Source organism: Spinacia oleracea, chromosome 6 (genome assembly GCF_020520425.1).
Source record: "Spinacia oleracea cultivar Varoflay chromosome 6, BTI_SOV_V1, whole genome shotgun sequence".
In the NCBI taxonomy this organism is placed as follows: Eukaryota; Viridiplantae; Streptophyta; class Magnoliopsida; order Caryophyllales; family Amaranthaceae; genus Spinacia; species Spinacia oleracea.
In genome coordinates this window covers 47203113-47214646 of record NC_079492.1, presented here as the reverse complement: position 1 = coordinate 47214646, position 11534 = coordinate 47203113, and the positions used below count along the sequence as shown (strand labels likewise).

At 36.0% G+C, this 11534-nt stretch overlaps 1 protein-coding gene across 1 annotated transcript; it reads right to left on the bottom strand.

Moving 5' to 3' along the window:
• Nucleotides 1–1335: 1335 nt before the first annotated feature.
• Nucleotides 1336–9464, bottom strand: LOC110795667 (uncharacterized). Its single transcript, XM_022000686.2, has 18 exons — nt 9109–9464; nt 7582–7701; nt 7358–7483; nt 7181–7243; nt 6335–6442; nt 5695–5772; nt 5048–5140; nt 4834–4920; nt 3744–3845; nt 3551–3670; nt 3379–3441; nt 3135–3289; nt 2771–2852; nt 2599–2657; nt 2453–2498; nt 1964–2055; nt 1776–1845; nt 1336–1688 (listed from the first exon to the last, which is right to left on the bottom strand). The coding sequence occupies exons 1-18, from the start codon at nt 9340–9342 to the stop codon at nt 1620–1622; spliced, it is 1767 nt and encodes a 588-aa protein (XP_021856378.2). The 5' UTR covers nt 9343–9464; the 3' UTR covers nt 1336–1619.
• Nucleotides 9465–11534: the final 2070 nt, after the last annotated feature.

The following is an 11534-nucleotide window of genomic DNA, read 5'->3' as shown; positions in this document are numbered from 1 at the left end:
GTACATGTTCCACACAAATTTTCAGGATGTTTTTTGGACCTTCCATATTGTTTTTATGCTCTAGGTTTTTCTAGGTTTCACAGATTTGTCATGTTTTAAAGACATACTACTATTGAACATGACGATGTGAATGTCAACTATTATGTGTGGCTCCTTTGCCTCCTTTCCAACCAGACTACAAACAAATCAAACACGGGTCACGACATAGCATTCTCTTTGTCCGAACATATTTGTCACGTTAATAGTATAATTTAAATTGAGATTTGAAGGCCTCATCAATCTAAGAGCGATTTCACATTAACTATATAAGCAATCATCAATGAGATCTTGGCCTAGCGGTTAAGAGTGTGGATATGTGTGTGATAAGTGTCTCTCAATCCTCATTTGTAATTTGTATTGCCTTTGTGGTTCGCAACAAAAAATATATAAATACAAGCAATCCCCTGATTGGGTGATACAAAAATCAAAAGCCCGAAAGAGTGAAGAGGATTATCGCTCGCAATAAATTGGGATTAGAAGACCCAAAAATTGAAGAAATTGAGATATGATGGCCACATCAATCTAAGAGCGATTCACAACCCCGGTTGAGTGAAATACAAAATCATATTTAGATCGATTAGAGGGTGATCGCGGTAATTAAAAGCTCGAAAGAGGGGAGTATTAGCGTGTGCCAGCCGGCCCAGCCTATATATTAGGGTAATGTTCTCTAACCACCTTTCTTTTCCTTTTCTCGGTATGCCGCTCTGCCTGCAAGGAGCGAGGAAGTGACGTCAGAATTTGCGCTCGCGGTAAATTGGATTAGAAGACCCAAACATTGAAGATCGGATGGGATGGGCATAGGTGTTGAGTTAACCTCACTGGAGGATTAGTGTTAAGTTTTCAAATGTAAAATTAACAAGAAGCCAAAACAATGGAAGTCTAACCTGAATTCCCGAACATAGGTTAATAATGTGATACTCTTACAAAGAAGTGGGACAAAATTGGGTACACACAGCATTCCTTATTTCGGAAAATTGTCGGTTTTTGGACACCAAGATCACCTCCTCGATTCAGTTTTCCAACACGCCAAAACCCCCAATCTCAATCATAGATGAGAGACATTCCTCACTCTTAATTATAAACTGAGTGAATACAAAATCAGGAAGCGATTGACTCGACGTTTTAACCCAATTGCCTACTAAACCAAGTAGGTATCGTAGGCTGCGTACCGGTTCTCGTCTTTCACAGTTCCGTTCTTGTTTTCCAGGGACATGATCATTGACAATTTTATCAACTCCAGACCACATCTGAATACAATCGTTCCAATCAACTAGCCAAAAGCTAAAATTAACAAGATTAAGAAGTAACATACAAATATATTAACTGCTCTCTTTTATACAAGGAGGTGGTTTATGGTTTTACATCCAAGTTCAAGATGAAATTAACAGTGGCAGCACAAACAGATCTATATCCTCTCAGCTAAATACTGCAGAACCACGGGATGCTGGACTAAATGTCTGCTTCGCCATTAAACCAAAATTTATGCTACCAACGACCTAGACCAGACGGATCAAATTCCCGACTAGGGAAGAAACGGTGTAACCCTGCTACAGATGATACAAAAAACAACGCATTTGAAACTAAAACTTGAAATCCTTCTTCTTCGACTTCCCATCCTTCTCCTGCTTTCGCTTCCTCTTTTTTTCGTTCTGCAGCAAAAAGCATCATAAAAAAAAGATTTAGTAATGATAGAACAACGGAACTCATAGATTCATTTCCAAAAGCAAGCTACCAACCTCTGCAACCATATCACTGAAATCCTCCCGCTGGCTTCGTAGCCTCTCCTCTTCCCTTGCTTCTTCATACCTGGAAAACATAACACGGAGAATTTTTTTGTTTAAAACACAAAACCAGAAATTTTGAGCAAGTTACAATGGAGAATTGCGTAAACAGATAACAGATTCTTAAAGAGCTAAAAACTTACTTTGCAGCCAATACATTGTCAATGGTCTCCAACTCTTCTGGCTGTAGAGACACATCCACTTTATCTGCCTTTTGACCCCTAAGAAGATCAACCTGTACACAAAAACCATCTATCAGTGAAATGATAGTTTCTAAACAGGATTCTTGTAGTTCCTTAACCTCGTAATCTATTGAGCTCTAAATGCAGATGAGTTTTCAAATCCTTCAAGTTACATGAAAAGCTTAATAAAAACATTTGCTGAAAACCACAGGATATGGAGTGAAATCCGGACAAGTTCTTACTAAGATCAGCTATTAAGTAGTCAGTGCACAGGTTATAGAGTGAAATCTTTGCAAAGAAAGCAAAATTGAGCTATGTATCTTTATTCTGAATGGCTAAGAGCCTAAGACCACCCTTGAGAAAGGTAGGGTTTCGGAGGCGGGGGGGGGGGGGGGGGAGACAAGAAAGAGAAACATCTTTATTGACAAGAAAGAGAAACATCTTTATTACCCTCTTAGCTCCTGCTTTGTCTTGATTGGCAGCTCCAACAGCATACCTGGTAACAATTTTTTTTTTCAGATTAACATTAGAATAGAAAATATATTATCAAAGTTTTTCCAGTAACATGAAATAATTTGTCAGACAAGAACACATACGTATGAGATACTCCCATCAATGTGCCTGGAGCAATCCTCTCTTCTTTTTCTTCAAGTACCTTCAAAATGAAAAGAAACAAGAATATATTAGAACAAATATAGCAAACAATGTCGAATTATGTGTCGAAGGGTATAGTTAAAGAATGTTATTAGTCCCAAATTCCTTGCTTACTTGATAAAGAGCTTTCTCGGGCTCTTTCCTCTGTTGCTTACGAAGGTCAATAACATCAGGTGTCTCCACACCAGTAGGAGTACTGCACAAGAAACAAAAGACCCCAAACTCATTAGCAGTAGAAATATAACTTAAATCTCTAGCTAGTGAAGGAATGGAGTTGGGAACTTCTCACGCTCCCAACTGAGACGGGGTTAAGAGAAAATGAAGGACATATTTCTTTCATTTAGATGGCAATATAATAAATGATGATGGAAACCATGCTCAAGAACTCGACAACAGCATAGCATACAGGCCCTACACTGATATTCTTTCCTGAAATCAGAAACTTAGAATAATACAGTACAGTAACTAACTGAAGTACCTTGATAGGCTATCAATAGACTGAATGCCATCACCAAGCTCATCCTCTTCAAGTACCTCATCATCCATGATATCATCATCCTCCTCCTCTTCCTCTTCCTCTTCTTCTTCTTCCTCTAAATCACCCCAATGCTTCGACTTGTCCACGGGTTCTTCCTAAATCCAAAAAACAGAATTAGTTCTTCTTTAGAAACAGATTGGAATATAAGAACGGGCATGTATAAAAGAAAAAATAACCAGCAAACCTCGTAATTAGGTTGATCTTGCTGTTGAACACCAAAAACATCTCCGTACAGTGGACGTCCATACTACCAAACAGACAACAGAAGGGCAAAAATATAAGACCATTAACTTGCGAAAATAAGGGCATAGGGGTAAGTACCCCATCAACTATTTGGAGGTGAATAGAACACTTACTTCGTCAACCGGAGGTTTTCCCCATCCCCCAGGGTGATAACCAAAACTAGCACCAGGTGGAATAGGAGCATTTAGCCCAGGAATTTTCAAGTGTGGGTATGATGGTGGAGGACCATATCTCTGTAACAAGAAAAAAGATTATAAGAACCCAAGAAATAGACGCACAGCAAAAAAGGTGCAAAACAGAACTTACCTGCATATTAATGAGCCATGGAGGGGGAGCACCCTCTGGCATACCAAGAGCTTCCTTCAGCTCCTTAGACAAGGTACCCGGCTTCATCTCCCTGAGTTTTACCTGCAGTTAAAACGAAAAATGACACTGGTGTCTTTCACTGATCTTCTAATGCCGTTTTGGAGAAACGTGTACATCATATTGCTCTCTAACAAAGACTTCAAAGTTATTGCCCACATGATAAGCGGGGACATTTTAATAAACTTACTTATTGAACTATGTAACAGGTATCCCATCCCAACGAAACTCCATCCCCAGGTATGAGTGTTTTCTTCATAAATTTATATTACTGCTACCGCTCAATACCACTTCTGGAAGGGGTAATGGAAATTATGGAGATATTTGAGGGTGGACAAGCACTACAAATGCTTTACACAATACCACCATTTATTACTGCCCACCAAACAAGCCATAAGACCAAAGTCCAAACTGTTTAAAAGTAAGCAATTGCATTGGTAAGTGCAATAATTTTCCCGTATAAACACACTGCCTTCTAAGAAGTAGTCTCACAGAAGCTAGAGAAGGGATCAGAAGCATATCACAAAAATTCAAACTGCAACCTTGTCAGACTAGAAAAAACAGGAACCTGTTTATGTAAATGGAGGAAACAACAGCACAGAAGACATGATAATTCAGCTGGAAATTCCATGCTGTCAAAACTATCCCACAAAAAATTGTAAAGCTACAAGTAAAACTCCAAAAACAACGACATAGAACCGAAAGAAATAGATAAATGCTTATGTTTAAGTCATTATTTCCCATTTCCATAGTCAAGATCAATAACAAGAAACAGTCATCTGTTGCTCGTGCCACCCAGAAAAGCTCCAATCCAAATCGTAACCAACTAACCCTCTGGTTTGAAATTGCGCAATTCAGTGACCAAGTCTTAAAAACTCCAAGCCGTATATATTTCTTATTAACTTTTTGTTAGTGATGATTGATCATGTAAATAAAAATGGCATTTCTGGAGGAGGACCAGAGATAAAATTGAGGTGGGAGCAATATGAACATACATGGATGTAGGAGAACTGGAGATATCAAATAGACATACCTCAAATTCTTTTCCTTCATAATACAAATCTCCATATGAAGTCAACTTTGGCTTCGTCTGATATTTAAAAAATGCATCATGCAGAACCTGGAAGAAGGAAAGGAAAGTCAATCTCAAAAACTGACACCAAGAAAATCAAGGAATTTCCATAACCAACAAGCCTTATTTTATAAGCTACTCCACTAAAAACCAGACTCCAGGAAAAGCAACAAACCTGGTAATCAATATCCATCTTTCCCATCTTCGGCTGCATGCGTTCGCGTTGTTTCTGCTTTAACTTCTTACTATCCTCCTTTTCAATGTAAGCCTGTATATAAGCACCAAAACATAGTAAAGGTTACAACTTATCCTTATACATGTGCTATTTGTTTGTAAGAGCAAATTATCTGATTCAGTCATCACAATCTAACAAGAACCCCAAGACTACATGTAAATATTACCTAGACAATGACAAAATGACATCAAATACAGATGTCAACATGCAATAAAAATTCAATCCAATCAGCTTGCATTTTTCTAGGACGACGTTTTGATAAAGATGAGAATATGTCAATGCAAAGACTCGCAATCTGAAAGCATAAAATACCGTAATTCTCCCTCTGAAAAAAAGAAGCTCGGAAATGGAATATAATTATTTTGGCCTGTCGCAAAAGAAAAGGACCACAAACTAAACTTGTTCTTATGCAACTACAACATGACTCTTAAAAAAGAAATAATAAGTTGGAAGTATGCAAGGCTAAGAACAAAAAGATTGCTTCACCCTACAAGGAGAAATGCATGCTAGCTTATCTCAAATTTACACTAAATTCCACATCATAAAGTATTATGTGTCAAGAATCCCTTAATAGTTTTGCAGGTTACCTGTCTAATCTTTTCGATACCAGTTGCAGCAATAAAATCAGGAAGCTGAAACGGCTGCTTTTCGATACCACGCTTCCCCTGCAAAACATGTGCCAACCATTGATGAGGCAGAAGTTCATAATCCAATATGGACTTAAATATAACGGACATAAAATCTCAATCTAGAATTTCAGATGCTAAGCTCTGAATCCAATCTAGAATCTTATCCAGATTTCAGATCATCTGGAGCAAACAAGTTCAGCCTAAGCAATACTCGAGTGCGCTGAGGCATCTGAAACCAATTAGAAACATAAATGCTGACAAAAGAACAACCCACAATGTGGACAACGTAAAAAAACATAACATCTTAAACCAATGTTATCAAATATCAATCATGTTCTATATCCCCGCCCACACCGCTTGACACATTAACAAGAGAACCCATTCAATGGTCCCCTTTGGCAGAAACCTACCAGTCTTGTCTCCATGAATGTCACATCCGCTACCCTGCAAGAACCACATGTATGTGTATAAGATAACACCTCATCGACCGCTATCGCCCTTACCCTCTCCCCAAATCACACATACTAAATGAGTAAATGACCCTTGGTTATGCATACATAGTTTACAAGTAGAGGGCACATCATCTACATTTACTAACCTGCAAATACTTCCTCTTCTGACACCAATGCCTAGGGACAGGAACCGTGTTTCTGTATGACTTAAGGAACACCAGCAACTTGGGATCATGTGCGGTTGCATCCCAGATCTAAACATGATCAAACATAATGAGTTATAAATGGGGTAAAGCAATAAATACATGAATACAAAGTTACTTTAAAATGGTTGGAATGTTGGATCATTTGCATATATACCGTAACTTGCCAAATATCAATTACAAAATCTAACTGTAGAGTTATTTTGTATAGGTATTTAGCAAATTATTGCCACTCAAAAGCACGGACAACACATGTCTCTTTCTGATAGATAATTTTCAACCAACTTTTTTTTAGTTTATTTATATTAGAGTTCATACTAAATCTAAACATATCAACACTGGGAGAATTTATTAGGTGATGGAAAAAAAATATGTGGTAAATGAGATGAGATATTAGTGGTTGAGCGATGAGGGAGAGAAACAATAACCAAGACAATGGGGGGAAACTTTTACCCTCTTTTCCATTGTTAAGGGTAACAGTTACCCACCCACTTTCTTCCCTCAACCACCAGCCTCTTCACCCATCTTTCTTCTCTTTATTTTGTTTCCTATTACTCCTTGATTCACTACCTCTAATCTAATACTCCAATGCCCTAAGTGAATCAGAGCCAAAACTGCTCTTTATTTAACTATTAGTTCTGAACATCTATACACCTCAGGGCCAAAGCATCTAATGACCAAAGGTGATTGCACCCGTAAAATTCAGTCTTACTTCACCCACGCAACCCCTCCCCCCCACCTAAAAGAAGAAAATGTTAACAGAGTAGTTGTTTTAGTAAACTAGCCCACCTCTACCACATCAGGCCTTCGGCAAACCTGCTTCAACTCCGCAATCTTCATTCTCCTTTGCAACTGGAAGGAGAAAAAAAAAAATTGAATCAGAGGAAGACAAAACAATACTTTCTAGAATCTACTAAGTATACAACATAGACAAGGAAAAAATGAACTGTGAAATGAAAGCAACACCTTCTTTTTCTTATTTGAGATCCCTTTCTCCTTCTGTTGATTATCCTGTTCTTCCTCATCCGAATCTGAGTCATCTTTCTTCTTTCCAGCTGCATCTTGGTCTATCTCATCCTTCTTTTCATCACCCTGGGTCAATGCAAAGTAAACAAGTAAGTCAAGCTAATACTAGCAAAAGCCAAAATCCTAGATTCAATAATCTTTAAAACACGAGTGACAACACATACCTCATCTTCTTCGGGTTCTTTAAATGTGAATTTTTCAAAAACCTTCTTGAAATCTTCAAGCATGTCATCATCCAAGTCAGCCTTTTCGGGCACGTATTTCACCTCAACCTCCTCCACGGCCTGAGAATTGAAGACAGAACACAAGGGTCAAACATTACCCCAAAAAATCCACTAAAGAACCGGAATAATCTCACAACTCATCCCAATTGAAAAATTCCACATTCACCAGAGGTATAATAGATATAGTGTTATAGTACACAATTAATTGCAAAATACCACAATCACCAACAGAGGAAGACGGGACAAACTCTACTTATCTAATGAAGAACAGATTAAAACATTATTCATTGGCTCATTCCCAAATTCCACAATCAGCAGCTATATTAAGCCACAGAGATTAAACTGTCTTAAATTGTCTTGCCTCAAGTAGTCAAGTCAAAGACACGAGCAGTAAGAGAACATTACATAGATCACAAACTAAGATACTGGGCATTTCAAGTTAGTACTCATGAGAGCTTCCAATGACAAGCAACTATTTAAAAAAATAATTACTTTCAAATAATGTCTTAACGGCCACGGGAAAGAAAGTATTCAGTGAGAGCTTTCAATATTATTCTTATTCTACCAAGAAATGTGCACCCACGGCAAGGACAAGAATATTCTACTTATTAATAATCCATCTTTGCGAACTCCTCTGCTTGGTGGATGCCCTACTACATATAAACCCACTTCATATGGAGAAGACGATAACATTTGCACCCAGATCATTAACTACTCCAAATGGATCAAAATATCCTGAATACATCTTACGTGATCGTAGCTTTATCTAAATATCCTGAACATATGCTACGCGATCATAGCTTTATCAATCAATGAAACATGGTTGCCATTCAAGTTTACATACAAGCCCAGTGAATTTTTTGGTTCAAATTTGTATCCTCCACAGATCTCAAGTAGTCAGTTAGTCCAATAAGACGTTTGAGCAGAAACATCTACCATTACAAACATATACCCACGATCAGTTAAACTACAATGGAAATCGTTCAGCCTATTACTTTGGGATGAAATTGGTGACACAGTCAGGTAATGTGCAAGCAAAATAGTTTGGATGATTCACTTCTACATGTAGCCTTAAACCACAATCCACCTTACTGTTAATTTCATTTCCTACTTGGAAAGAACATGTAATCCAAAGCCGAATGAGAACAATAACTAATTTCCAAATCATTAAACTAGAGGAATTTTCCAAAACCCTAAAACATCAATCATGTACAAACCCGAACTCCAAACACAAATTCATCAAATAACTATATACAATACATTAAATCACAAACAAATAAACTAGAACTAGTGGAAACCTAATGCCAATTGAGGAACCCTAAAATCTAATATCAGCTATACACTACAATCAAAAATCTCAAAATAGAAACCAAAACACAAAATGCGAAAGAAAATCCTAAAATGAACTAAATAAAAACAAATCAAATTCATGAGACCACAAAAAAAAAAAAGAGAGCATAAAGAGACCTGGAGAGGAGCAGCGTCGGCATCAGCATCACTGTCATTTCCATCATCTTTAGCTTGAGATGAAGAACTCTTCTTCTTTTTCTGCTTACGACGGCGGCGGCGATTCTCCTTCGGTTTCTTAGTATTGTTAGGGTTTCCTTTCAAATCTCCATTTGCAACGCTACCGTTCTGAAAAATAGCTGCCGCCGCCGAAGAAGTACAATCGACGCCGCTTTTTACTACCTCCACCGTCATGGACGCCGCAGAAGTCGCCGGTTTCTCTCGCGCTCTCGTCTAGTTTTTCTCTCTCCTCGCCCGCTTTTTTGGTCGGAGGCTTCTCTATCTCAGGTGAAGGGGGAAACAGAGAAAATGGAAAAAGGGTAATATCCGGAAGTTTGATTTTATATATTCGGAGAAATCATGTGACGGCACGTGACAGCTGATATAGATTGGGGAAGAATGGGAGATAAAGCAAATGGCCAAGTCGGTTTTGCTTGGACTAGCCCATAATCCATATGATCATGTTTATGTCTGGGCCACAAAATTGTCCATTTATTAGTAGTAATAGTAACTGACCCGACTCGAGAACCGTACGATTAGGGGTATTCTATTCGATAGATGAAACCAAACTTATGTGACGTGAACTTAATGAACTACTCCGTAATTAATATCCTTGATGGTTATAACAGGGTATAGTCATATATTGGTGTACCCTCTCTCCAAAGAAAATAAAGAAGCTATATAGGTATGTGCTTTCTTTTAAAAAAAATTGCATATAAATTTGTCAAAAACCAGATATCTCTCTTTTTTTGTTTTCTCTCTCCTCAAAGTTTCTCTTTCCCCAAAAGTTTATCTCTCCTCATTTGTATGTGATTTTTTTTCTAATCTCGGGTAACAATATCAATCGGAAAATCTGTTTGCGTTTGCGTCGCCCTTATCCTTCACGACAATGAAGTCGTTGTCACTAGCTGTAAATTCTTCTTTTCTCTTTTCTCCTTTTTTTTTGCTTGTAATTTTCTTATTTTTCATGATTTTTGATTGAATTCTATGTTGATTAGAAGCATGTATTTGATAACACAATAGATTTTTCCTTTTATGTTCTACGTTTGTGTGCACATCAATTTTTATGTGATTTAGAAATTTTCTGGTTGAATCTACATTTTCTCTCTCCATTTTCTTGCAAAATTTCTTCAAAGATCGAATCTAGAATTTTTTTATGTTCCATCCAGATTTTTCAAAATGTTCATATTTATATATGGTTATGTTCATTTTGTGAGATTTTGGTGTTCATATCACTTTATTATGAAGATTAAATATATGATTGTTTATTAAGTTATGGAACTGTATAATGTTCATAATTTGAGAATAAAATGTTTTTGTGTATAATATTTTTATTTTTCATAAAATTGATTTTGTTAATATGTAAGTGATTTAAAATAAAATCTGGTTGACATCTCAATTTTCTTGCCAATTTTTTTCCCAAAAAAGATAAGATAATGTTGTTTCTTGTTCAGATCTAGATTTTTTTGAGGTTCCTATGATCAGATGTAGGATTATGTTCATTTTGTGACATTCAAATATTTTTATATTATTCTTATTTATTAAGATTAAATTTGTGTTTGTTGATTAAGTTATGCAACTTAATAATGTTCATTATATGAGAATAAAATGTTGATTTTCTGAGAATTATATATTCACTTTTGGTGCTTATAATATTTTCACTCGTCTTGAAAGTAATTTTGTTAATGCATTAGTGATTTAGAATTTTTCTGTTGAAGGTTCCATTTTCTCTCACTTTTCTTATCAAATTTCTTATAAAAAAAATTCAAATCTAATTTTTTTTTTTAGATCTAGAATTTTTAAAGGTCTATGTCAGTCTATTATTATGTTAATTTGGAAAAGCGTCGGTGTTATTTTTATGAGATTATGATGTTCATATCTATTTATTATGAATGTTAAATATAATGCATACTTGTTGATTGAAGTCTGAAACTAAATTAAATAACGTTCATTTTCGGGGAATATAATGTTCTTTTTTATTCCGTATAATATTGTCATTGGTCTTAAAAATATATTTTTCAAAAGTGAGGTGATTTAGAACATTTCTGATTGAAATCTATATTTTCTCTGTCTTTTTGCTTTCCACGTTTCTTCAAATTATTTATCTAGAATTTTATTTGTGTTCAAATCTTTAAATTACAAGGTTCATATCATTTTTTGATGTTCATTTTGCGAGATTATGATGTTCAAGTCTATTTATTATACAGATTAAACTTATGATGGTTAACTTGATTAAGTTGTAGAACTTAAAATTGTTCAATTTTTTTAATAAAATGTTTATTTTCTGATAATAAAATGTTCATTATCATAAAGTTTTATGTTCAAATTATGTAAAAGTAAAATGTATGATGTTCATAATGTGATTGTGTAGTATGTATAACTATTTA

Coding starts and splice junctions, on each gene's coding strand:
- LOC110795667 (XM_022000686.2), bottom strand. CDS start 9,342: ATGACGGTGGAGGTAGTAAAAAGCGGCGTCGATTGTACTTCTTCGGCG. Junction 3,671..3,743: donor CATGGCTCATTAATATGCAG/GTAAGTTCTGTT, acceptor TTCTTGTTACAG/AGATATGGTCCTCCACCATC. Junction 3,442..3,550: donor GAAAACCTCCGGTTGACGAA/GTAAGTGTTCTA, acceptor TCTGTTTGGTAG/TATGGACGTCCACTGTACGG.